This window comes from Chroicocephalus ridibundus, chromosome 4, assembly GCF_963924245.1.
Source record: "Chroicocephalus ridibundus chromosome 4, bChrRid1.1, whole genome shotgun sequence".
Classification (NCBI taxonomy): domain Eukaryota; kingdom Metazoa; phylum Chordata; class Aves; order Charadriiformes; family Laridae; genus Chroicocephalus; species Chroicocephalus ridibundus.
In genome coordinates, this window is record NC_086287.1 from 48,020,079 (window position 1) to 48,047,971 (window position 27,893).

The following is a 27,893-nucleotide window of genomic DNA, read 5'->3' on the forward strand; positions in this document are numbered from 1 at the left end:
GAGATCAAAAACTGCAGATAAAAGTAAGAGAAAACAGACTTTGGGGGCAGGAGTGGGAAGTATTTACCTCATTGACAGTTTGGGGGCACTCTCTCACCCATCACAGTCAGCGTCAAAGCACAAGGAGAAACAACAAAACGAGTCTGCCGGAGCTCCAGGGGGCTGCTGCCGGCTTCCCAAGGAGGGCTGCCACCAGCCAGTCAGCTGCACAGCGAGGATGATGCTCTTGAAACATTTGCCACAGAGGTGGAGGGGAAGGTGCTGTATTTTTGCCGCACAGGGAGCTGAACACAGGTGGTGCATTTGCCAGGGACCGTCTTTCCCGTCTAGGGGATTAGCATGGGGTTACTCTGTAATTCCCAGCCCAGCGTATTGAACAGCAGCAACAGCCACTGCAGGACCACTCCTCTCTTAACCCTGCTGTTCACTGTCACTCTGGATTTATTAGAAGTTCCCCACCCCCCCCGCCCCCGGGTATTTAAAAATTAAAACGGGACTGGCCTGTAATCCTCTGTCTGCCAGGAGAGAGTGGCACCTAATCCAGCAGCTGTGTTGCGGCCATTACCAGTGCTAGCCCTGGCGGTTTGCAGCCAGTTCCTGTGCTTCCCTGAACGCTTAGTGATGGCTGAACGTGGAATACACCCAGCAAGGAAGGGGCTCCAAGATGCCCTCAAGAAGACAGATCAGACCTGAAACCTAACTGCTACCTTGTTTTCCAGGGCAGCTCTCCCGAGCGTCACGAGGTGCAGCAGCAGCCGGAGCATGGCTCTGCAAACCCCATCCCCACGCTGCACACAGCCCCCCGTCCCAGCCCCGGCACCTCCACGCTGCTCTCCCACCCTGCGTACCTCTGCAGGGACCACCAGTCTCCCCAGAAGCAGGGTGGCTGACAGCAGCGCAGACAGCACGCTTATTTTTCCCCTTGGATCAAAACAACTTCAAACGGCAGACTTCAGAGAGCTGAAAAGTCTAGTTAGCGCATATGCTGTTCTGCAGGAGCCTTTGATTATCCTTCAGATATTTTTAGAGCCCCTTGTAAGCGAGCTGTGGCTCCGTTCGTGTGGCAAGAGCTCTGCGAGAAGCAGCCTCTGGTCCCCTTGTGCCCACTGCTCTGTGCCACCATGGAGCCAGACCCAGCACCGCCCCGACGCCTGCCCCGTCCCCCCTCCGATTTAAACACCTCAGGGGGGCACCCACTTAAACCCACTGATGTGCTCGGCTGCCCATGTTTTCCCTCCAGGAAAGGTAGATAGGGAAGAACAGCCCCCAGGAAGCACCGCAAACCCCCTCTGGTTATGCCCAAGCCCTCAGTGTCGCAGGCACCACAGTCCTCTTGTTTCCAGGAGGAAACAACACAATGGGTATTTTTGCTAAATCACGGTTTAAGTGCCAGCTGCTAACAGCAGCCATCTCCGTGGAGCACATCCAGGACACCAGCAGAGCTGGGGAAAAGCACGCCGGGCTTCAATGCTATGACAACCACCGCAGAGGAATTTTTCAATTTCCTTTTCACTCATATTGACATGAGAATCAGTGGTTCTAAAAATGAAGGGCACCTTTAGCCCTAGATCGGATAAATTTGTGCAAGTTTCCCTTCCTGACACCGGCTCAGATTGTGCACTTGGCTTGAAGGGATCTTGCTTTTAAGTCCTTGGTTTGAAGTTGTCAGCAAGGAGGCTGATCACTGCCAACAGCGGCGGTCAAGAGTCCACAGCACAAAACCACTTCTAGGAAATTAATTACAAATCAGCAATGCATTTCACACGCCGCTCTAAGTCTTTACACACGGTTGAGCTGCTGAAAGTGAAGCATTGTCCTGCTTTGTGTGCTGCTAATTGACTAGTGAAGGCAAAACCCCAGAGATGCAGTTTCCATCGCTGGCAGCCGGGTGTCCAGCAAACCCAGAGCCCATTAGGTTGGAGCTAAGCCCTGACAACCACCAGGATTTTGCTGAGCTTGCCTACTGCTCAAAAATAAGCAATTTTAAACCATTACAGTGAAAGCTGCCAGAAAGCAGCAAATTGTTTGTAATACTTGGACTGCTCGATGACTTCGAGGAAGTCATTAAAAGCAACCTTTTCTATGGGATCACTGATTTGGGGCTATTTTCACTTCTGAGTCTGGAAATTACCTCTTGCTTACAGGCCCTGTGTCTACCGCCCCTGGTTAAAATTGTGGGGCATTCACTCTGAAACCAGCGCTTCTGCCCGGCCCATCACCCGCGGGGAATAACGCATCCCCACGCATGCACGCACGCACGCACGCATGCACGCTTCTCCCGGGCCCAGAGCCCTCTCAGACCAAACCTCCCTCGAAGCCAGAATTTCCACCCAAATTTCCTTTCCTTTGGGAGGACCAGCAAGCTGTGTAGCACTGGCACCTTACAACCAGAACAGCCACCAGTGGGACACAGCTGGGCGTCAGGTTAAAGTCCAACACTGTGAGCGTGCATATGACAGTGGAACATCAAAGGGGGAGCGAAAACCTCTTTATACCATATGGATGCATTGTGTTAAATGTTTGCTAGAGGGCTAAACTGCTTGCCCGCTTCATGGAACGCTGGTTTATCCGCTGGTATGCATTCCTGGATATCCATACCCGGGATCAATTGGAAAACTGAGATTGCTCCAGACCCAGTTAAATTAAAGAGACAGTCCTGTTAATGAAAGCTTTCACCTCTATGTACAGAAGCTCGGCAATACTAGCAGTATCAACACTCGCAGTACGCAGTGCCACATACAGGATCCATGCAGTCAGCTGCACAGCTTCCTCCTGTGCTTTCTGGTTCCCCCCACTGACACACAGACACTTTTACAGCTGAGTGAGCAACTTTTTGAGCTGGAAGGATCTTTTTCTGCCTATGTTTCTCTCTAGCTGCGGTTTGCACCCTGTAGCCGGGATGGCCCAGACCTTTGCAACGTCCTCCCTCTTTGCACTGCCGAGCAAACCTGAACTGCAGCGACAGAAGGATGGCCCATGATCCCTGCTGTGCCTTCCTGGTGGGGTGTATCTCCAGCAGCAGCCAGGATGAGCCCAAGAAGCCTGTTTTCAGCTTTGGCAGCTGTTTGGTGAGAAAACACACTCACAGTCCAGTGCTAAACCACGGACACTCGTACTTGTTTCAAAGGTTGGCTCTCTTGCCCACACTAATTTAGCGGATATAAGAACCTCCACGTGCAGAATTACTATTATTTCATTGAACTATTTTAAAAGTTGCACCTTTAGTTAATCCATCATGGACGCAGCCTCAACCAAAACTTTCATGTCAAAGAAGAAGAATCCAAAGTTAAACCAGCCCTTTGTAGAAAAAGCCCAGCTTCCCCTGGCTTTGGAACACGTAGAGCTCAGGAAAAGACTCTCCATCCTTCAAACCAAACCAGGTACACAGGCAAGCCAAAGATACCACTGCTGTACCCCACTAGAAAGGGAGTGCAGAGATTGCAAGGGCACCCACTCCGCAGCCCTGCCCGACCATGGCATGTGGTGACACAGGGCAGCCACAGGCTTACCTGTGGTAAGACGATGCAGCTCCCCAGTTCAAGACAGTGAACTATTGGGGAGAGTCCAGCAGAGGGCTACAAAGATTATCAGGGGTCTGGAGCACCTCTCATGAGGAAAGGCTGAGAGACCTGGGTCTGTTCAGCCTGGAGGAGAGAAGACTGAGAGGGGATCTCATCAATGCTTATAAGTATCTAAAGGGCAGGTGTCAAGAGGATGGGGCCAGACTCCTCAGTGGTGTTTGGCAACAGGACAAGGGGCAACGGGCACAAACTAGAACACAGGAAATTCTGTCTCAACACGAAGAAAAACTTCTTTACTCTCAGGGTGGCAGAGCACTGGACCAGGCTGCCCAGAGGGGCTGTGGAGTCTCCTCTGGAGATACTCAAAACCCGCCTGGATGTGTTCCTGCCCAGCCTGCTGCAGGGGAACCTGCTCTGGCAGGGGGGTTGGCCTAAATCGTCTCCGAAAGTCCCTTCCAACCCCTGCCATTCTGTGATTCTGTGACCACAGGACATGCAGGACCTGCTCACCAAGGGGCTGCAGTTACACCCAGCAGGAGGGAGAGCTACCAGCACCTCAGGGGGGTGCAACTGACCCTTCTGGATAAATTACCTCTGGACCTACTCCTTACAGTCGTGGGCTGGGGAAAAGGGAGTGCATCCCTCTTAGATGCCCTTGCTCTGGTAAAATTTTTACATTAACCTTTAAGAACAACGTAAAGAATTAGCAACCCAACTTGGTAAATTTAAATGTTTTTTTATTAACAATCATTTTACATTACAAGGATAATATGACAAAAGGAAGGTTCTCGTGTACATACTATGATATATCAACATAGCTCTATTCGTATCCAGTGTCCTAGGTCCTTTCACACAGGTACTATAAAGCATAGTCTGTAAAGTAATAACTTTTTAATGTTCTCCAAAAGAGTGATATTAACATATTAATACATATGTAGTAATAGACGTCTAGATATTTTTCTCTCATTTTGTGTGTGTGTGTGTGTGTGGTGGGTGGGTGGGTGAGAGATTGCTTGAAACAGTTCAGCAGGGCTGTGCTTGGACGTGGATATGGAGAGGTTTGAGGCAAAACCTCCTTGTTTTCTGGAAGTAGAAATGCATTTTTGCCAACAGTCGGGTGAGCGAGTCTATGAGGATGCCAAAACTGGCAGAAAACTCCGTAGCCCTCCTATAGCATTCGGGACATTACAGCAAATGAGACATGGTTCCCCCACGTAGCCCAGCGAGCTTATTCGACATGAGGTGCAGTGCATGGGAGCCCCGTGCCGGGCGGCAGCACCGCCGGCACGGGCGGGCGGGCGGGTGGCGAGGCCGCGGGCTGAGCCTAGGTGAGTGTCAGTGGCATCTGAAGGAGGAGGCTGGGGGCGAGGAAACCGTCTCTTGAGGTTTGTGAGGAACACGTGCCGGGGAGCTCCCCGCCAGCGCTGGGCGGCCGAGGGGCTGCGGCGGAGCAGGGAGCCGCCGGCAGGCGGGTTGCGGCTGAGGTGGATTACCAGTTGTGTGGAGGAGAGAGGCCTGGGAGAGGGTGCTGAGGTGTGTGACAGGGCTTGGGGGGAGCTTGCACAGCGTCTGCTCATGCAATACCAGTGTAACGAGTCATTCGGCCGTCGGGAATCATAACCCACCCTCCTCCCCACCGAAGCCAACCATTAAAACAAACGGCGAGGAGTGCAGTGGTTGCCAGGCCCAGCGTGGGAGCTGCAAAGCCAAACCTCCGTGCCCCCCCGTCGACCCTTGTGGGGAAGCAGCACGGTGACCCACCACCCGCTGCCAGCCCGGCCAGAGGTGCCTCTTGGGTCCCCCGGGTACCAGCCAAGGCCTTCACCCTGCAGCGGGGTCAGTGTCCTACGAGCGGCTGTGTGAAGGGAGGAATGGAGGGATGAGGCGGCTGTCCGTCCCGCAGGCATCAGCAGACTCTCGGGGAAGGCTGATCCATTGCCCGGATCCACCCCCTGTCCCAGCACGGAAATGCCTGTCATGTGAAAATAGGTGTCTCTTTGCATGGCCAGGGCAAGAGGGCTGCACCCTTCGGCGCTTCAGTCCGGCAAGGTCAGCACGCCGCGTGTTGGGGCCCAAAGGCACACGTGTGCCACCGACCACATCTTCCACACAATCACATCGTTCCCTTTCCTGCAGAAAACCACCTGGGCCCCTGGCCAGGCAGGCTGCTCACCGGCCGAGGAGCGGCTGCAAGACCCAAGGGAGCGGAGCGGCTCCTGCAGCGGAGCAGTGGCCGGCCTGACCCGACAGAGCCGCACGTGCCTCCCCAATGGGGCTGGCATGCTCCCATCCCTATCACACCGAATTCGCAGTCCCTTCTCATTCGTGCTGCTCCAGCTCCGTACGCCATCCCTGCCACCTCCGACCGCCTGGCAGCGACCCTCCCTCCACTCAGTAAGGCCTTTGCTCTCCTGCTACCTTTACCCCAGCACCATGGCTGCCTCGCTGGCTGATGCCTGCGAGCAAACCCATGCTCTCACCGGCTGCTGCACGGGGTCTCCCCGGCAGCATGCCGGTGATGGCCAAGGAACGCCAGGTGGAACAGCAGAAAGCCACGTTCTCATGGCACCAGTGCCCGCAGTTGCCAACCGCATCCGTGCAGAGAGAGAAAAGTGCATGTGAGGGTGGGATATGTATCTGTCCATGTGTGAACACACAGGACCTCAGCCAGAGGCTTACTTGGGAGAAGACAGGACACTCGAGCATTTTCCCCCACTAAGACATTCCCCTATTACATAAAACCTTATTTAGCACTTGGTTAACATGCCTGCAAGGAAACCCCTTGCCCTAACCACAGCAAAGTCCCTCTCCATAGAGTGCTATACACATAAATGTAGGCCTCAGTGTATGGCTAAAACTATCCCAAAGTCCAGAGTCTTCAGTGTTACGTGCCTTGTGCCAGAACACAGGGCCAGCCTTACACAAGGGTGGTTGAATCTATCTCTATATTATATCTTTATATCTATCGAAAACATAGAAATATATAAATATATAGGATTTTATTTATAGATATATAAGCATGTGATTTTAATCTTTTGTACTGTGTGTATATGTACTGGGATGTGCGTATATACAATATATAGACCATATGCATATGTACTGTATACATACACTAGCTTACATGCACACACATCATACGTGTCTCCAAGGGAGACAGGAATTGCATAGGCATTACTGCATTGAATACAATGGCTGGGGGACCGACGTACCTTTTCTCTGCTTTTAAGACCTCTTTCGACAGGGCTGAGAGGGGAATCTGCAAAAGCAGAGGCTGTTGCTGCTTATTTGCAAGCCGGCTGTCTAGGCTGTCTTACCCACTGGCCAAACAAACAGCAATCCTCATGAGATAAGAAAGAAAAGAGAGCTCGAAGACCCCGTGGGCCACCTGCTTGAGTTTGTGCTGTGAGAAAGAGATGGACCGAGCCTGAATCGCGTCTGAGGAGTCATATCAGCAAAAGCGCGACCAGCACAGGGGACACTGCCACGGTCAGCTCGAGACCCAGGGCAGACGACACACCGGGACCCTGCCCACTGTGTCCCCTCGCAAACCCCGTGACTCCTGCCTGCTTTTGCTGGTATGGGAAGAGCTTTGGTCTCTTGTGAGGATTATCCCTGTTGAGTTCGGTCTCGCGGCCGGAGGGCCCGGACCCCTGCGGCCACTGGCGAGCCCTGCAGAAGGACATGTCTGCATGTGCTTCACGGATTTCTGCTTCACAGCAGGGTAAAGGAGGCAAGGAGCCTGAGCAAAAAGTGGGGAGGGGAAATTGGCAACAAAAAAACCCACGGGCTAGAAATACAAACCCGAGGATCTGGAGAAGTGTGCATTATTCACAGTCAGATGCCATAGCTAAGAGGCGGGGGGAAGGAGAGAATAAAGAGCTCATTTGAGAAAAAGCTAAACCCTTGCGGCCGACGCAGTTCAAGATGCTGTGAGCAACACGTTGAAAACAACCTCCTCTCGTTCGCTCAGCACAGCAGGAAAGGCATTGATTAAACCCAACGCATGGCCATCTCCGAGCCTCCCTCTGTGCCCCGCCGGGCCCTCCCCATGCCTGTTGCCACCCCCCCGCCTCCCGGCCTCGCTGCCCGGGGGTTTGCAAACCGGGCACGGAAAGGCGGCGGCTCCCAGGAAAGGCTGGGCAGGTGGGGCACTGGGAAGCCAGGGGCACTTTGCATTGGTATTCCTCCCTCCTCCCTATCTTGCTCATGCTGGCAGTCACGTTTCCATCCACAGAATATCCATGGGAGTAACCGCTACAGATCTGAGATAGGCGGGTAAACCTGGAGGGAAAGCCTGCAAAGCACCCACATTTTTGTCTAGGACAAAGGCCGGCTTTATTTTCTGATGTGAGGGACACAGTATTGTTTGTGCTGGGGAAGCCAGGCTGGGCTGGCTGTTCCGCCAAGCCCCCATCACCAATGCAGGGGGTCTCTGACCTTTCCCATCGCAGGTACCTGCCACGTCCCGTGCCAGGGAATCACGCTTCCTACCCACGCTGCTCACAGGTGCATGCAAAGTCATTTGCGAAAGAAACAGGCGCTTTGCCTTTGCCAACTGACTGCCTGGAGAAAAAACCACCACTTGCCCGCACGTTTCGCTCTGCCAATCAGGAATAAGAGCAGCCGGTGAAAGATGTCACTGATGAGAGCGGGATTTGCAAACAAACCAAAGGAAAGGAGTGACAAATTATTTCTGAACAAGCCTCTGGCAGCTCCTACTTTGCCGACAGGGCAAGGCACCGTTTTCTCCCCAGTGGCAAAAGTAAAGAGGCTCAGAGCAGGAGTTGTAAACGGGCCTCTCGGGCGGCTCAGCACAGGCCCTGGGGGATCGCTCTTGTCTGCAAAGGTGTCTAGAGACTGTCCCCAAGTGTCCCTTCCCTCCACGCAGACCAGGCACTTTGACAGGCCTCTGCGACAGAGCCACGTGCCGAGGAGCTTTCACTGCTCCAAACAGAAAGGCAGGTGCTTTTTTCCCCCCAGACAAAGAGCTATGGAGTTAAGCAAAGGAAAGAGAAAATGGGGGGAAAAAGGGGAGGAGGGAAACTCTCTTTACAGCCTCTCCGACAGCCACAGCATCAAATATCTTTGTTACTTTTGCTTCTGGTGCTGCGTGAATGCTCGACAAGGAAGACTCTCCCCCCGGGCCCATTCCCCTCTGTGCGCCAGTTCACTTCTTGTCTCCAACACCTACGTTCACCTTGCCCATCTCCAGGCCAGAGACTAACGGAACAGCAATTCTCCTATCTTTTTTTTCTCTTCTCTTTTTTTTCTTTTCACGTCTCCTCAAATTTGAACTGCGGAGGGAGGCTGCCATGTCCCCGGCAGGGAGCAGCTCCGTGAGCTTTGTGGCAGCACCCCGAGCAGAGCTGACTCGCCAGGCCTGCGGGGCTACACGCACCTCACGTGGAGAGATCCCTATTCTACCGTCAGGCAAACAACCGCCCAAGCCTGCACAGCTGGCAGAGGGTTTCCAGTTTAATCTTTACTCCTCTAGATGAATGGGTCCATTCGATCACATCATTTATTGTGGGAAAGACAGGAAAAAATGCAAGCAAAGCCATTTTTTTTTTTGCTTGCTAGGTGTTGCACATCGATGCCCCTGCACTGCGATGGCGTGATGCCCTGACCTGCTCGCGACGTTTCCACGAGGACGGCAGGGAGAGGACGGCAGGGAGAAGCGCCTGGCACCTGCGGCCCCACCAGCGGTTTGATGGGTGGCCCTGGCGCAGGTGGCCCCATCCTGCCCGAGCCAGCCCACGGGCTGCACACGCCATCTGAGGTAAGGCAGAGGGGTCAGGGAGTAAGTGCTATGGAGGGTATGCCGCCTGCCCAGCCCTCGCCGCTACATTTGCGGGGTCCGCTCTGCTCCCCTCAGACCCTTGAGCCCCATTTTACAGCAAAGGGGGAAGAGTCAGGAGGCAAGGACTGGCCACCGCTAGTGCTTCGGGCGGGCTCAGTCCCTCCTCAGTCCCATAGGGACAGAGGGGAAGCACTGCCAAAACCCTACCCAGCACCAGTCTAGCTGTTCCTGTGGGGTCTGAAAGCTGAGCCAGTACGTAGAGGCTTGGCTGCAGGCCTCTGCCCGGCGCCGGCCGCGTAGTTCTGCTGAGGGCAAAGGGGTCAGCTCGCGGGAGGTGAGCGAGACCTAGGTAGAAGTGCGTGTTTTCCAGGGGAAGACAGTGCGTGAACCCTGGCAGTGAAAGTGACTCCGAGAGAGATCGGTTCCAAACATGCTACATCTCCATTGAAAACAAACAAAAAAGTTTAAAAAATAAAATAATATTATATAATTATATATATTTATATAAATGAAAAGCTATCAACTAGCAGCAATGGTTCTAGAGATATCTTAGCACCAAGACCAAGGGCAGGGGTGTAACAGGAGAAAGGAAAGGTTCAGTGTTGCTGATACCACCATCATGTTTCCAAACAACACAGCTTGGCACAAAGCTCGTCCCTCTGGGAAGTGAGAACATGTCGGCTCGGACACTTTCTGGACAACAGGTTCTCACTCCCACGATGGTCTGGTCAGGTTGGTGCTGTCCATGCCGCATCAGCGGGGCAAGGCACTAGCATCTGTGGAGTTTTTGCACCTTTGTGGGTTTTTTTTGTTTGGTTTTTTTTCTTTTTTTTTTTCTTTTTTTTTTTTTTTTTTTTGCTTTTCTAACCTGAAGTGATATTGTGTGAACGCTTGGAGCTCATTTAAGAATAAAACAAAGAACCCCAAGCCCACAGAACAATCTCTTTGTGATGGAAGGTGCAAGTCCCCCATTCACATTTCAGCTGGACTCCGCATCCCTTCAAGAAAGGAAGAAATATTTCGCAGAAAGAAGCAGAACATCCCTTCTTCCTGCTGTCATCAGTCTGCTGTGCTGTGGAACATGTTACCTTGGTCACAAGAGAATACGTGAACCTTTGTAGGACATCATCACATGAATATAATCCAAGATAAACTTGCATTGATAGCTCCTGCCACCAAACCGCAGCAGGTTTTTCTTTCAGTCATTCCAAACAAAACAAAACACAACAAAACAAAAAACCCACAACAATCTAGGATTATAAAGACATAGTATAAATAATGTAAATTAGAATATAATTTTTTAAGCCTTTGAATCTCCGCCCAGAGATGGCTCTTGACTCATTGGCTGTCTAGCTTCCACAGCAGCCCTGGTTTTGAATGAATAGTTGTATATATATATATTTTTATCTCCTACAATATAAAAATATAAATGCAAAAATTTCCCCCTGCCTTCTCTATTTTGCTATTTTATAGTCTGCACATGACATCATGTTATAATATATGTATGATAGACTGGTACTACGGTTATCATAAAAGGAGCTGAAAGCCAAGTATTACTCTACAGCCCAAAAGTAGGGAGAACTGAGAAAGGGGCATCACAGTTTAGTGGAGGCATTTGTTTCTCAATCGGAAGAAAAACCCCAAATCAGGCCCCCAGCCTTGCTCTCCTGCCAGCAATCGCTGAGTGAAGAAAGCTCCCACTCGAGCGAAGAGAACTGGGTGGAGATGGAGAGACGGGGGCAACATAAACGCACGGGATGCTCTGTCGGAAATCAGAAATCTGACGGTCGTCAACAAAAGGCTCAAATGGCTCAATAACTGGACTGAACAACGGAAAGAGAGGCAGAGATTAAAACTGAGGGGAAAAGAACCAACCAACCAACCCCGAAACAAAACAACACAAAAAACAAGCCAACAAACCGACAACACACATACAAAGGAAACCGCCGGGAGGATGAGGCTGACAAAGACCCGTCGTCTAGCTTATAGATCATTAGGTTTGAACATGTAGAGTATGGCCCCAGCACATGCTTCTGAAGAATGAAATGTTGCCACCTACACTGCAGCTGCCATGGTTGGAGACACCAGTAAATGTCTAAACATTGTCTCAATCTTTAAAATTCTGCTTAGCTTCTATCAGACGCACATCGTCTTAACTTTTAAATTTTCAGTGTGGGTTTTTCCTTAATATATATAATATATATATATATTTTATATAATATATCAAAGTTTAGAGTATAGATTAAAAAAATTATTCAACAGCTTTCTGATCTGAGGCATTCCTTCCTAAATATCAGGGTAAAACTCAGAGCCATGGTCCATGCTCTGCAACATCGGCTTCTGATCAAGAGACGACATCCTGCTCAGCATTTCGGCTGACAGCGCGTAACTATTGCCCGACTTCTCCTCGAACCAACTATCTAGCGCCCTTTTGCAATCGAAGTTGGCAATGGGCGGCCCGTTAACAGCAATCGTCAACAGATCACTGAGCTGCTCCAGCGTGAGCCGAGAGCGGTTGTTTTTGCGCACTCTCTGCAGGGCCGTGCGCCCCTTCTCACAGCAGGCCGATGAGGTGGGAAGGACTTTGAGGATCTGAACTATTTTATTTAGGAGGGGGAATCTCTGTTTGTATTTACAAATGTGACTGAGCAAGTCTTTAAAACCATTTTTGGTATAATAATCCACCTTGAGTTCTCGCCACTCCATCAGCAGACTCCCTCGGGTGTCCATCCCCTCTCTGCAAACCTCTCTGGAAAATGATGGGACCATCTCCAGGTGTTCAAATATTTGTACCATATCCTCCTTCCCATAGCTCATGAGCTCATCAGTGCTTCTGGGCCAAGCTGCAAGGTCAAATACCTGACAGGCCTTCACAAATGTCCGGCTACGGGAATCAAACCTTTGGGCTAGGATCACCTGGGTCTTCTGGCAGATCTTTTCTCTGATTGACTGGAATTTGGCTTCAGCCACCCGTAGGTTTTTCACAGCAATGCCATTAAAGCTTTCGCGGAAGTTTTCCTCAAATTCCTGCAAGTACTCCCCAGGCGAGTCTGCTAACCGGCTGATCTCCTGGATGGCCTCCTCTATTTTATCGTCCACCTGTGACACAAGAAGGTACTCCCCTTGGAAGACATAGGCAAGGCGTGAAAGCACAGCAATCACATCCAGGAGGAAGTAGATGAGTTTAATCGACTGGTAGTCCATCAGGAACTGCAGGAGGGCCAATGCAATGGCAGAAGCGTCTGCCCTTTGGGTCTGGCCACTGACATCTTTGAGATGGGCCACAACCTCAAGGTAGTCCTTGATTAGAGCATTGAGCACGTTCTGCTCCCCAATGATCCACTTCACTGCTCGAATGTCCCCCAAGAACTCGGTCTCCTCGCACAGAGTGGCAGCAGTAACCCTCAACTCGCACATGAGTCGGGGAGAGTAACGATAGAAACTGAGCAGTTGCTTCAAATTGTTTTCTAGCTCCTCCAGGCATGGCAGTTCCTTCCCGCTGATTGCATCCAAGATTTCCAAGTGGGGCCTGTGTACCATAAAGGGCAGGCAGAGAAGCCAAGGCAAGGTCTTTCTGATTGTCATGTACAAGTTGGCTCTCAGGCTGGCTGTAATGTTAGCACCATCAACTCCCAAGCCAATAGTCGGCTTCTCGTCCTGCAGTCGTATTCCCAGGCTGGAAAAAGCCCTGTCTAACGCTTGGAGGTAACTGTCTGTTGTAGAAAAGCCCAGTTCCTGAAGAGACAGGAATTCAGTTGCTGGAGGCCCATCACTGCTCGTGTACTGTACATAAACTGCAACCGTGTCTGCAAGTAAGTCATCGCTCTGCCCGTCCAGAATGATGCTGAGGAAGGGAGACTGTCGGATGCGTTCAACCAGGTCCTCTCGAAGAGCCCGGGCGATATGGTGGATTAAGATTTGGCAGTCTCCCTCATTCATGTATTGATCCACCACCTTGAGTTCGCATTTTCTCAGTAGTTCTGCCAGAGGCCGAAAGTCGTAGTAGGGCCTGCCCTCCAGGGCCAAGTGGTAGGCTGTGTTGAAGAGCAGGGTCATATTTCGGCACATCTCTTCTGTCTTCTCTGGGTGCATCCTGAGCTTGTAAAGCTGCAGGCACTTCTTGTGGAGGTTGCTCTGGCTGTGCAGCTTTATCGTGTGTATCTTGAACTGCTTTGAGCCAATGATGAAGGCTGAAGTCCGCGAGGATTGCACTGTGTACTGCCTACAGACATGGCACCACATTTCATTCAATGTCGGGGAGTACCGCAGAAACCAAAACTTTTTAAGCCACTCTTGCTTGAACCGTCGTATCCTCCGGCCTGTCGCGGAAGACATTTTGGAAGGCTCGTCTGTAGCAGCAATCATGTCATTGGAAACTGACTCATCAGCAGAATCCACCTCTTGGTCGTCGTCCTCCATGATGGTGGGAACAGAGATGATGCTTTCTGAAGCTGTAAGAAAAAAAAAAGGAAAAAAATACGGCATTTACAAAGTTGCTGAGCTAGAGAAACATCCTACTGGTGACAGCAGAGCACTGCCTGATGAGCTGGCCACAACCTGCCCTCTCCTGCCTACAATGCACTACAGGTAGAATTAGAATCATGGCTTTGAAGGGAAAATAAATCAATGTTTCTGCATGTGAACTTTGTCTCCAACGTGCCACAATGGATAGCAAGAAATGACACTACATCCTGGCCACTTGCACAATACATGGTGTGACCCAAATATTCCCTTTAGTGAAGGCTCCTGGCTGCTTGACAGCATGTTCCTGGAGGAAATGGAATGTATCTTCAGAAAGGGACACATGTTTGTGGTAAGGCAGTGGAGGAAACAGAGAGAGTTTTCCAAAAAGGGACACGGTGGGACATCATTTCATACACAAAGAGCGCACATTCCAGTGTTACCACGGAGTCAATCAGACTTTCTTGGTAGCATGTGAGGCACTGCGGAGGGAATTCCGCTGTAAGAGAATGCATCAAAAATACAGCAAACAAACTGTCTGCAATGGAATGTCTTTTTTATTGGCAATGCATTATCGATTACAACGGCAACAAATAGAGCAAGTTGTCATACAGAGTCTTTCCCAGCCAGTGTTTTCCACTGTGCACAGAGCTGTGTCAGCTCCTGGCCCACCCAGTCACAAAACCTGACAACGAATCTTCCATGGAACCACGTGTTCACCTGAATACTCAGAGCAAAATGCTTTAGATGGGTACACAGCACACAGGCATCTCACTACTCTCCTTAGGCAGGGTTTGGAGAATGCTGTTACTCGGCAAGCCTTACCTGTGGGGTCCGAGAACTCTTGGAGCTCGGGTACCTGGGGCTGTAGCACGGGTGGCTCAGGTAACTTCCCAGATCTCAGCATGTCTAACTCGGCCTGCAGCTCCCGGATCTTCTTCTTCAGACGGATGCAGTTGGGGCAAAAGGAGGTGGTGGGGATTTCATGGGAATTGCCTTGTGCAGAGGCCAGTGACAGCTCAGTTGGGCTGTCCGCTTTGAGTGACAGAGGCTCTTCTTCCTCGTCTTCAAGGATGCCCACCTCTTTGGCTGAGCTGAAAGAGGAACCGTGGGGGACCTTCCACTCCCCCTCACTCCGGTTTCTGCTGAGGTTCAGGGAGCCGTGCTGCATGGCACTGCCACACCTCTCAAATATGTCTTCAGCCTGGTATTTAGATGCTTTTCTGATGGAAAGCGGCGTACTTGTTGCTAACTGGTTCTCTTCAAATTTGGCAGACTCCAAGGAAGCCTCCAGGACATCTTTGAAGATGAGGTCAATCTTTTTTTTCTTTGTTTGGGGGTGGGATTCCCCCTCGTCACAGCTGCGCTTGTAGGGGCTCTTTCCTTGCTTAAAGGTGGCGAGTTGGAGAGGCCCTCTCAAGTCCTCTTGAGTTTCCACATTCTTTTCCGACTTTTCCCTCTGCAACTTTTTGTCTCCTGGAAAGAAAAATGAGGGGTGGGGATTATCACCAGGAACCGAGCAACATCCCTCAATCTAAAAATCAAATGAAAAAAGAGCAAAAAGGCAGGCAGAATCCCTGCAGGTCTGCATGTTGTATTACAAACCAGGGAACTGACACAACTCAGTGGAAACCAAGGCTCGTGAGAGGAGGAGCCCTGCTAATGGGCACGTCTGCAAAAACAGAGACAGTCCTGGGTAGCCCCAGCAGAGTAGGACCCACACACTTTAAAGAGAAGAGAAACTACAGGCAGCTTGTTTAACCTGAAGGTATAACCAACCCGCGCTGGAAGAGGACTACAAGGTGAATGACTGATCGCGGTGGAATCTAACACCTAGAGCCCAAGAGCCATTTCGGCTGGCTGGAAGACCTGTGCCTATTTTGACTTGGTAAAAGGTATCAAGCGTACAGCAGTGCAGCGAGAGATTTGGACCATTTCATGACAACCCCAGCATCTGCGCACAACACGGCACAAAGTTTGCAAGCCCCGTTACTCTCGTTCAGTTTGGAGGCTGCTCCAAGTAAAAATAACTTGCACTCTTAAACCCCAAGGTACTCATTGTCAACTGAGCTACAGCGGTGAATGCCCTCCAAGGATGGGACATCTAGCTTGTCCCGGTGGATTCTAACAGTGTGGCCATTCAGTGATTAAAAAAAAAGAAATAATAAAAGCAACCTCATACAAATTATTAATTGTTTAAAATAAAGGGAATAGCCAGATTTCCTTACCTGGAAATTCAAAAGACGATAGGTTTGGCTCAATTTCCATCATTCTTCTATCTTGTAAATAACTTCAAGCATTGATGGCTTCCCAAACAAGACGCTGCGTTATGCTGATTTTTGGTTTTGTTTGCTTTTAAAGTGTATTCATGCTTTCATAAGAGTTACGGAGCAAAAGCTACCATTCCCTCTCTAAGGAGAGCAATGCTAAGAATGCAGAAAAGATGCAAGACTCGAAACAGTTAGAGTAAGGCACCGTAAAAAGGGCTGGCCCAAATGGCAGGGATTTTGCACTGGGTTTTGATGCTGGTTGGCAAACCCAGCCACTTCTTGAGTGAATCCATAACAACAGATCTCATTTTCAGCACAGTGATGAGAGTTTCTATGGGCAAAGCTCTGAGTCTCTGTCTTAGTATTTCCCGTTACCAACTATAATGACTACTGGCAGAGGTAGGGATTTAGAGAATGGATTCTTCTTTTTCAGTGATTTTTTCCCCCAACCAACTGAGTGGTTCAGCCCTATGGAAAAGCTAGAAATCACAAGACGATCCCTCATATTATTGGTCTCAACTCTATTGATGAGGCGGGTCAGAAATTACCAACGGAAACAAAACCCAGGAGCTGTGACATTTTTCTGTCAGTTAATAAAGCATGCCACTTCACTCGGCAGGCTCATCTGCAGGGGATTTGAAACTTTTTAAATAGAAAGTGACTCAACAGATTTTGGTGCTGCTCCCTGACCACCTCCCAGTCCCCTCCCAGCTGAGGCTGGATGCCTCACAAGTCTAGCAATGGCCCATGATGCTCCATTTTAGCAATGTCTCTGCGCTCCTTTTGTGAAGGAGCCCAGAGTTTTGTGCTGAGCCCAGCTTGCTGCAGGATGAGCTCACCGAGATGTCAGGGGGTTTCTATGATGGTCTCTGCAGCCGCATGGGTTTCTACCTGAGCATGTGGTAGCCTATGGCAGGTCCTGAGGAACCCAGAGGCAGATCTTCACCACGCTCGTAACACAGAGCAGGCTGTGAGTAACCATTTCAGCTCACATAAACCATGACACCATGACATACCATGACTAAAGGCATATCTGTATGGCAGGGCAATCATTTGTAGCCTTGGTGGCCCTCCAGAGCAGCTTCTCCAAGGGCACAGTCTTTCTCTTGCTGTGCTTTCAGAAAGTACTACGCCATCTGGACAACTAACATGTGCATGTGATGCGGCAAAATCACTGCAGCCTGTACCTAATCACTCAGTGATGTTTATTAACATAAAAAAGCACATTCACACCGATGTTAATTCAGAAGTGGGAATTGCCCAAGTACAGCCATCAAGACGTTAACACTGCAAGTGCATAATAACTCCAAGGTGATGGAGGATAACCAGCTTTTTCAGGACATCTGATCCACCCCATGATTAAAGAGGAGACACCTTTTACCAAGTCAAGGCAGCAACAGCAGCTGTGTAATAATATACATGGGAACCTTAATTAGAAAGTTGTACTTAGTGTGGCTGCCCCTATGAGGCCCTGTCATTCTGTGGCTAGGCCTGGAAAGAAACGCCCTTAATTAACTTCAGGTCTCGGCATTGTATAGACGAACAGATGCATTAAGAATTTTTGCCTTCCTCTAAAGCTTCCCATATTGCTGACAGTACACTGACCTAAAGGACCGCTGGGTTTGTTCCAGCATGGCTACTCTTAAGATAAGATAACAATTTTTATCCAGGGACGAGTCAATCTGAAAAGTACAAAGCCTCCTGTACGTTGTACGCGCACTCTAAGGTTGTGAGACTAAGGAGTCTCTAGCTGATGTCGCGCTGGTCCCAAATTATCTTTCTGAAGAAAGAGGAGATAAATTAAGCGAGGAAAATGGACATACAAACACACCAAAGAAATCTCTCTTTCATATGTATACCAAACCAGCTGGAGCTCCCTCAAACAAGCTGCTCACAGGAGCCAGAGAAAGCAGCTTGTTCAGAAGAAAAACCTAATGCCTGTCTGTGGGACCACCAGCTTGGCAACCTTCAGGCCAGAAAGTCTTGTGGACAGAGGAGCTCTGTGATCCCCGGGCTTTCCATCAGGCCCTTGCAGCACACACACCACATGATACAACACGGCACATGACACGACAGGACACAGCACAAATCTATCTTGCATGATCTCCATGACAGTGGTTATATTATTCTTCTTGTACACCCATCCATCCATGCCGCGCAGAGCTCTCACCCAGAGGTGCTCTGCTTCTAGAAATGCAGCTGTCTTGGTACACCCTGTGCATCACCTACTTCACCCACCGCACTCGGTCCAACAAGTGTGGCAGCCCAAGGGGATCAGGGGGGAGGCTGGAAACGGAGGGGACTCACCGCTTGTGAGATTTCTGTTGATGGTCTCCTGGGACATACTGTGCAACCGCTTCATGTAATCCTCACTGTACCAAACCCGCAGCTTCTCCCCAGGGAGGATGTCACGGCAGGCACGGAAGTAAATCCTCTCGCTGTGCTGGAAGGCCATCAGGTTCTGCTCCCTCTCCTCCCGGGAGATGATCACGTACCTGAGGGCGAGGTGACAAGGCAGGCGTGAAGCACAAACTTTTCTCCTGTGTCCCCCTTTGCACCAGAATGACAACCACGATGAAGCCAGAATGACCTTCAGAGAGAGCCATAAACACTGCCAGACTGGAAAGCATGGAGTTATAAGTAATGGTGTGCAAATTGCCAGAGATGCAGGACAACGAGCACAGACACCCAGGGAACGCTAAGCCAGTGGGTCCACTTCTGCTGTGGCAGGGATGACGGCAATGTACATCCAGTATGAAGGAATATCTCTGCCGGTAATGGTGACACAGACTCTCATGGGCAGAAATATCTTTGCCTAGTGATGGAAACAAGGACTTCTGGATTCCCCCCCATCACTTCACATCCCAGGGCTTTCTCCTTTGTTCTCAGGAGCATCCAGAATATGGCAGGGTACCTCTGCCTGTCTCTTTCCCAAAACCACCATCTTCCTTTTTAGCAGAAAACAGATTTCCTTGCTTCTCTCCTCTTAGACAAGCAGAAGTGAGATACTCAGGGCAGAAACAGGGACACCTAATGTACATGGGAGTATTTGCTGGTTGTCCAAAAGAAAACCAAGGACATGCCAGTACTGGAAGGTTTTGCACTTGAGCGTTCAGCAGGGTGTGACATAAAAATACTAACAGCCCTACAAGCCTCAGGAAAGCCCAGCACCACATTTTGGGGATCTCCTGGCAGTGCTGACAGAAAGACCACTTCCTGGGCACGGGGTTTGTTTTCCTGATTTAAAACAGCTAAATTTCACTTCAACAGAAATGTATTATTTCACACTCCAAACAAGTGGCCCTCTGTGCAACTTGGTAAGACAGAGCTATAGCTAGGATCATAGTACTCGCTCTCACGCTCCCCATGCTCTTGCTAGAGGAGATGGAAAAGGCTTGGTAATACTGGTTCCAGCTGCCCGCAACACGAGCTCATAACGCCCACCCATTACCAGGAGGAGGCCCTGTCATGGTGCACCCAGACGCAAGAGCAGACCTGAACAGTTCGGAGCTAAAAGCTTTTTCTTCTCTTATGCCATTTGCCATTATTCAGCACTCCCCGCCATAGTAACATCAATGAAGGTGAGCGGCACATGGCTTCTCTGACATCTCCTGCTACTCCCTTATATCTCACAGGTAATTCTTTGGCTTAAGAAATCAGTCAGTTTTTCCTTGAATGCTCACCCCTTCTCCAGCCATGTGCACGCACAGATAAAGATACAAGCCCACCTGTGTGTAATCACACCAGCCCCCACACATAAGGTCACAAACTTGGTGAAAATTCCCGCAAAACACAGAAAACGAGTCTGCAGTGTCTCAGAGTGCCTCAGACTGAGGCTCCAGCAATTCTGGTTTTAATGTTAAGCAACCGTGCATGTGCCTGCAATCAGCTGTATTTTTCCTAATGTGTGCTACCCAGGATTCTCCGCAATCTTCAGTAATTATTTAAACAGCAGGCTCTGGCACTGCCAAAATTAGCTGAACATTGCCTTTTATTAACCCTTATTTTACTGTTGATCACAAAACAAAGAAACTTTTAAAACACCAGTTTTTGTATTTGAGAAGGAACAGAGGCCTGGACCAGGGTGGTGGGAAGGAGGTCCTGCAACAGCACACGGATAGCCCTGCCAGGCTGTCACTTCTGGGTGTTACTGGATCACGCCACAAAAGGCCTATCAGGTATTCAGACAGTCATGAGAGACACAATCCTTGAGATACAGCAATGTGCTGTGGTCAGTCTGATGCCCTGAAGCACAGGAGACGCTAGAAGATGCTCTCCCCAGGCCAAGCAAAATGCCAGGATGCTTCCTAGAACCAGTTAAGGAAAGGCCCTGCGGCAGCTCTGCATCCCGCTGCCCAAACACGAGCAGGAGCAATGGCAAGATCAGGCTGCCCCTGCAAAGGAGGCTTGTTACCTGCAAAGATTTATGACCCTGAAGTCGCTCACAGCTCCTTAGTACAACATAGAGGACCCACATCCCCGCAACCAGAGACACTGAGGAATTCACGGGGCAGCAGCAAGACGGTCTGGTGTGTTCCCAGCAAACTGCATTTGACAGTGAGATTTAGAAAATTCTCTAAAACACAATTTTGCGTGGGAAGGGGAGAGCCTGGTTAAGTGTTCCTAACAGGGCCCACTTTTAGTATGAAGGATTGTATCAAGCATGAGCACGCTTCTCCTGTTCGCTGCTCGCCTCCTGCCTCTAAAGCCCTCCGAGTGCCTGCCTGAGAGTGTCCTTCAGCTCTGCGGCTCCAGCTGCTCCCGGGGCGGTGGGGAGCTGGGAGGCGAGCGCAGGATGGATGGCGTGGGCTGGATGGCGTGAGCTGCGACTGCCGCAACCCTGCAGCCCGGCACCCAGCGCCCGCTCCTGCCCAGCCTCCTGCAGCCACCGGCGCTGCCCGTTCCACCCAGAGGTATGAAGAAAGCCCTTGGCAGAGAGTTGTGGAATAAGCCAGTCGCAAACGTGTTTCTTCACAGCTGCTGGCAGCTAGTAACTGGTTTACGCTCCCAGAGAGGAAGCTTTACATCTGGGATACTTCCCTGAGGTAACGTAAATGAGGATGAGATCATCCACATACATGAACCACTTTCGAACTAGTGCTGCCCAGCCCCGGGTCCAGCAACCCCGGGGGCACAAATGACACAGGTTATGAAGGATTGCGTACAACCCAAATTCCAGCCGTCGGTCTGAGACACCTCGTGCCCCTGCACACCACAGGTTAGAACCAGGCGCTTTCCCGAGGACAGAGGAAGTCCCTCCACACAATGGCAGGCAGGGGCACAAACTGCCTGCTGAGGAGAAGACAGACTGTACCAGTCCGCCTTTACTGACATATCTTCCCGAGGATGAAGCACTCTTGTCCTGAGCAACCCTTCCTGTGAAGGCTGGAACGCAGCCAGTCCCCCTCCTGATGCCAAACGCTCAAGCTGAATGGAGGCAAGGCGGCTACCTCGGTGCAGATGCCCAGGACAGGCACAGCTAGGCTGACACAGGTACTGCGCACAGATGGGCATGGCCCTGCTTGAACAGCAGGTTTCCCAAGGGACCACGATCCCCAGAGGAAGAGCAGGGTTGGGACCACCGCTGGGGCAGAACTGGTCACCCAGAGCTGCTCTCGGTCCTGCAGACAGGCATTGCCACCAGCTGCAAATAGGTCATTTCACGTCCTGCTTAGTTCCTGGGATGAGCCAGGCTCAAGAACACCACAGACTCTGCCTAGGCTACTCAGGACCAGCCATTGCACCAATGGAGACCATTCATGACCCATTTGCAGCTACTGGGGCTTGGATCAACCCCAGGGGTGCGGGAGGCACAGCTCCTTGCTCCCCAGGGGCACCTTTCCCAAAAATCATCCTTGTCTCCCTTTTTTCTAAGCCACAGCCCACTCAGGACACCAAATTGCCAAGTTTTGGGATGGCCCAGTGAGCATGCCCGGAAAAACATCAAGGTAGTTTTTGGCAGCTGGAACCATTCCTTCCCAGGAAGGGAATGGAGCAGCCGGGAGAGACAGCGAGGAGGAAGGAGAGCCCTGCAGCTGGAGGAAGGCTCAGGCTTCCATCGCCCTTCCCCAGAATTTGCCCCGTGCCTCCCCTGCCCGCTGGCCCCTTTGCTGCTCACCCTCTGTCTGGTCCCAGGGGTGCTCCGCTGACACCCTGCCAGGGCAGAGCACTGCAGGGAAAAGGCCACCGGCCTTTCTCAAATCAACGTCAGGCGCAAAGCGAGGGCAGGAGGTCCCACGCATGAGAGCTGCCACCAGCCCAGGGAGATGCTACAGGGTGCCATACCCAGCCAGCTCTCTAATGCCGAGTGCCCTCCAGGAGACCCAGCATCTGTGAGAGGCTTGTAACCAGTTCAGGCAAAAATTGCACGAGAGAAACAAATGACTCAACAGCAGCGGTGTTAAAAGTGTTATATATTTATTGCATTCTTAACAAAAATACTTTTAAAGAGAGAATTTTTTCAGCATGTACAAGACATGGAGATATTGGGGTAGAGCATAGCAGTTTGCTTTGACACGGGCACTTACTTCAACAGCCAGTTAACATGTTGGGTGCAGGAGGAAGTATCCTTTGCGAGCCAGTACAGAAAAGCCACTCCATCAAGGGGTCCACACAGGGCAGGAGATATGTCCCCAGATCTGGGCCAATCTGTAATAGTCCACAGAGGAAACTGGGGGAGACATCAGGCAGTTTATGGTACAAAGTCCTTCCTCCTGACCAGAGGCCAGGCTTTGGGGGTTTGCATTGAAGGCTGTGCATCCTGCACCAGGACAATGGGGTACTCTCTCGTTAACGCGTCCGCGTGGGCAAACTGATGGCAGCGACAGTGCCAACTCCCTCCAGTGCCCAGCACCTGCGGGAGTCTCCTCCTCTGCAGACCTGAGGGTTCCTGGAAGGGATCCCCCCCCGACAACATCAGAGGAGTTAATCCTATCAGTATATCCATGGGAGAATATCAGCAGGGACCAAATATTATAAAAATATAAAATACCACTTCTAATATATAGCAGCAGCACTGTATTGACTCAGAAAGCCTTTTAAGACATATCACCATTTTTTCAGTTCTCTGTGATTCATAAATTAGATCCACTTCTACCAGATTTCCCAATCTTCCCTTCAACTGAAGAGAGACTGTGACTTTTGCAGAATACAAATGTTACAACAGAAGTAAAATGACATCCTCAGAGGCAGGTGAGCGAGTACTGCCCTGGTCTGACAACAGCACTACAAGGAACGTCCTCTGCATGAAACCAGCGTGGGTCATTCCTCAGAAGAAAGGAGGTTTTTCTCCTTGCCAGACCTCTACTTCCTTGAGCAAGGGCCTTTTACCACACCACTAAAAATAAATTACTTGAATTGGAATTACAGAACAATTTAAAAGAAGAAAGGAAAAGCACGTCAGGAATGCCTGACACAGCAGACTTACAGTGAGCTTTCCAGAAGAGAAGCTAGTGCACTATACTTTCAAAGGACAGGCCAGACAATTAAAGAAGATCCCTCAAGATCACGTAAAATGAGCAATCCTTCTGCTATACTGAGCTGCCTATGTTCAATTTCCACTGAACTTTATACAACTTTTTGGACAAGTCTTTAGTCCAGACATTGCATTACGATGTGCATTCATATTAACTTGAATAGTTTCCTGCAACCCACCTCCAGATACAATAGGACAGTCCAGGGAGCAGCAGCGGGCTAACTGTGCGCGGGTAGCACCTTGGCCCTTTTCCCTCCTGGAGCGTAACATGATAACGGTCCCGATTTTTCCAGAGATGGGGGCAGGATGGTAAGTGTGGATGTACAAATCAAGGAGAAGACAAGACACATTGTAAAAAAGCTGCCACATTATGTTCTCACCACCTGAGGTGACATTATTAAAGCCTAGTTTCAGAATCAGGGCGGTACATGGGAACGTCATGCAGCGCTAAAGCAATTTAAATGTTGTAGCACAGTTCTTTCTTGCATCTGTATGGGGAAAGAAAGCAGTACAAAACCAGCATGTCTAAAATTTTAACCTATATAGCCATGAATTTAGATTGTAAACTCTTCATGATAGGAGAATACAGTACAGATCCCACCCTAAATAACACTGAGTACGTGCAAAGTAACTGTACTGGAGTTGACAGAATTACAGTGATACAAAACCAAACTGTTCATGAGGTCAGAAGCAGGCCCTACACCTTCCCTTGTTTCTGTGCAGTCTCTCACATTTTGAAGAGGGTGAGGTGGTTCAAATCTAATGGTTATAGCATGCAAGAAAATAATACCATACAATTCTGTTTAAACGTTGTCATATTATGAAATAATTGTATTTTAACTGCAATTGCGAAGGGTAGGTAGGGTTTTCAGACTGGAGCAGACAAAGATTAAACTCTCTGATCTAAGTGCATACGGTACTGCAGGATCCAGGCACGTGCCATAGCAGCCCTTCTCAGCAGTCCAAAACCGCACAGTGCTCAGACCTGTCCTCCTGTCCCCAACATCGTGTCTTCTGCCCTTCCTTGCACAAGCTCTGCTTTTACACCCCTCTCCCCAAACCCTGCGCGTAAGTCACAGTAAGCCCTGGATTGCCCATTATTGCTGAATGCAATATAAAAATAATGAGCAATAAGAGTCTTCAGAGCTGTAAGGATGTATCTCTGCACAGTGCATATACTCATTTGCAGGAAGATGATGGGAAGGCAATAGGTAGGGTAAATTTCTGGGTTGATTGCAAAGGGAGCTCTGTAGTACACTATCCCAGTAATTAACATTTCACAGGCAGGAGAAGAGATCAAGATAATGATTCCTATTGCATCTCTTAGCTTATAGAGCATTCAAAGCATGGGGATGCCGGTGAAAACTCCTAATCCCTATCAACAGAAAGATATCCTGCACTCCAAGCTCTGTAAGATTTGAGATTCTTCTTTGCCGTTGCAGAGGGCCAGCCCTACTATTCAGCTGCCATAATTCATACTGCTCTGTTAGCTAGCAGGGGGATGGAAGGGTTGGGGCAGCTGTTAACCTTCCCCACGGAGTATTGATACACATGGAGAGGCCACGTGAGCATGAGTCAGCTCAGGAAGGGGCACCCTTCTTTATTTTACATAAAGTAGACTAAAAATGATGTTTTCTCTTTCGTGACCTGGTAGTCCGTGCAGGAGGAGTCTGTTTCGGGGGGTTTTGGTTAGACTCTGCACTGGGCTCAGGGGGCTGTTTTGAGCAAGCTGCTTGCAGAAGAGACCCCTGCATGACACTAGGATCCTGTATCCTATGGAAAGCCTGGACCCCATCACGGATTTCCGACAGGGTCTGGCACATCTGGCCAAGCTGGCTGGTGAGGTCAGCCATCCTCTGACCGATGACATGCATGCTGTCTGCCATGTCTCTGTGAATAGCCACCAGCTCCTGGCAGAACTGCCTGAACAGGTCTGTTTGCTGCGTGTGGGAATGGAGAAGCTGGCGATCAAAGCTGGAGAGGGGCGGGCTCCTTGTGCGGGGGTGTGGGGGTCTGCAGGACGAGGTGGTGCGCGGGGATGGACAGTGCAGTTCCTGCCTTTGGCGGGTAGCTTCTGAGTGCTCTGATGAGGAAGAAGTGCGGAGGAAGGAGGGCCCAGAAAGCTGGTTGACTCCTGCACTGGCCCTCTGTAGCGATGAGAAGCGGTGTTCCCGAGAAGTGCCTGGCATCTCTTCGTCTTCGTCAGCTTAAACAGAAGAGGGAGCATGAATTATTAATGTGAAATCTCTCACAACTCTGACTTCTGTTTCATGGTATCACATGGAAAAAGGGTTTTCCCCTCCCCCCAAGTCTGCCAGTTGAGACAAGCCTGATGCTCCTGATGCTTAACTCAACATGCACGTGCTGCAACGTTAGCATCTGGGTGAGAAGCTTAGCCATAAGAGGCCTGCAGAGCAGGCAAACCCAGTCAACTGAGGAGGAATCCAAGCTGCCATGGTATCCTGTACACACCATTGTTCATTAGTAGAATATAAATCCATTTCAGACAGTAGCAATGACTCCCCTTCCCCAAAACCACAAGTAGCTAGAATACTCCAACATTTTGGAGGGACAAAGGCTCCTGGCCTTTGGTCCAGTCTCAGAACACCCTGGCACATTCAGTTCCTCATGCCAAAACCCTGCTTCCATGTAATTTCTTACATACTCTGCACTGAGAAAAAGCATAGTCGAGTATTTGCTGCTCACGAAGTCTGTACTGCAAGGCCACTACGTGGCTTGGCGTCACTAAGATAACCAGGTAGTTAGGCATAGCAGCAACAGGACCCTATATTAATCGGGAAGTATACTTGATGCAAAACCAAAATCAAAGCAAAACACCATGGGAAAGTTCTCATTAGTCTGATAAATATCTAGTGATGTGCCAGTTCATGGCACATCAAGAGTAAGAGAAGACGATACTTCACTCGTTGCAACTGCCCACTATGTCCTTGCAGAAGTTGTATTCATTTTACCTCTGAAACAGTGCAACTGGCTTCCAAGATAGATGCAAAGAATGACCAAGTCCCACTTTGTCAGTTCTTGAAGATCTTTGTCCTTGCTTTCCCACTAACATTACTTCAGATGTAAGAGCTAATGCAGTAGGACAACGCCACCCATGAAGTGTTAGTTGGCTCACTTTCCAAGAAGTTATCCCCTTTTCCTCTCCTTTTTATCCCTAAAAACTCACAGACCAAGACAAGAAAACCGTATGTACACAACTGGGGAAAGAAACTGCAAAAAGCGGCTTGTGGTTCAGCACTGGAAGGTGTCTGAGAGTTGCGGTGTAAGAAGATCAACCTAGAAAGCAGGGTCAGTAGTTTCTTAAAAAACAATGAAGGGAGTCATTATCATCTACCTTTTCACAGCACTTGTGCTGGGCCTTCAGACCACTAGTTAGAAATCATTAGTGGCCTAGCCTCAGAGCATAAACACCAGTGATCACTGAGCCCTCCCAGTAGCCCATCTTGGAAGATGGTTACCACGCAGTGATCCATTAGTGACTGGCACATGATTCTCAGCTTGACAGCATTGCTGTTTTATTGGGGTGCACGTAAGATGAAGAACTCCTAATCCTTTACAAACACTTTTTCACAGACTGGAGGTAGTTGTACTTCAACTACAGATGTTCCCTTGCTTGTACGATTAGTTCAGACTTATGACCCATTAAGAAAGTGGAATCTGAACAATGTCTGCCCTTAGAAGACAGTATGGAAAAGGCCTAGATAAACAGATAAAGAAGATGATCTTAACTTGCAAACAGTTTTCCCTCAATCCAGCTCAATACCCCATGATCACCAGAGCAGGCTGTCTTGAAGCCGAACAGGGCAGTAGGATTTGGTTTGACGGGCAACCCAGCATCTTACAAAATACACAACGCTCTTCTGGTGTCAAACTGATTTATGCAAGCATAAGACAAAGAGGTTTTAAGGCAATGATACTTACAGCTTGTTGACGGGCTGTCAACCACGTCCAGATCCGCTCTCCGGAAGCCGTGCATCTGGCGTGACGAATGCAGCGTCGACTCGATGGCTCTCTCGTGGGCGGTCAGGACGATGGCCGAGGGCCGCCCCGTGCTGCCGGGGCTGGAGAGGGACCTCTGCATGAATGCCAGTTTGTCCTTGGTCCTTCTCTTCATGTCGTCCCATCTGTGTTTAATGTCTTTTACAGACCTGGGGACCTGGCTGACTGATGTGATCTGCCTGGCTATGCCTTCCCAGATCTTGTCCCTGTCAGCATGGGATAGACGCATTGTCTCCCTCCCAAACAGCATGGCTTCATTTCGGGTCACCTCAGTGACCAGAATGTCCAGTTCTTCCTTGGAAAACTTGGGCTTCCTCTTTCGTTCAGCCATGTTCCTTGGGTTGAAC

General features: G+C 49.9%; 1 protein-coding gene across 5 annotated transcripts in view; it reads right to left on the reverse strand.

Annotated features, from left to right (window-relative positions):
• Window positions 1-11,499: 11,499 nt before the first annotated feature.
• The window catches only part of PRDM11 (PR/SET domain 11), a 43,973-nt gene continuing 27,579 nt past the window's right edge, over window positions 11,500-27,893 (reverse strand). For 2 of the 5 annotated variants that reach the window (XM_063332110.1, XM_063332111.1), the window contains exons 6-8: window positions 18,360-18,547; window positions 14,608-15,258; window positions 11,511-13,772 (exon numbers count right to left, since the gene is read on the reverse strand). In XM_063332110.1, coding sequence (XP_063188180.1) covers window positions 11,608-13,772; window positions 14,608-15,258; window positions 18,360-18,547 — 3,004 coding nt within the window. In that variant the 3' untranslated portion in view covers window positions 11,511-11,607. Of the gene's footprint in view, window positions 13,773-14,607; window positions 15,259-16,010; window positions 17,427-18,359; window positions 18,548-22,448; window positions 25,733-27,468; window positions 27,882-27,893 lie in introns of those variants that run through there. The other 3 variants (XM_063332113.1, XM_063332112.1, XM_063332114.1) reach the window with 3 other exon arrangements.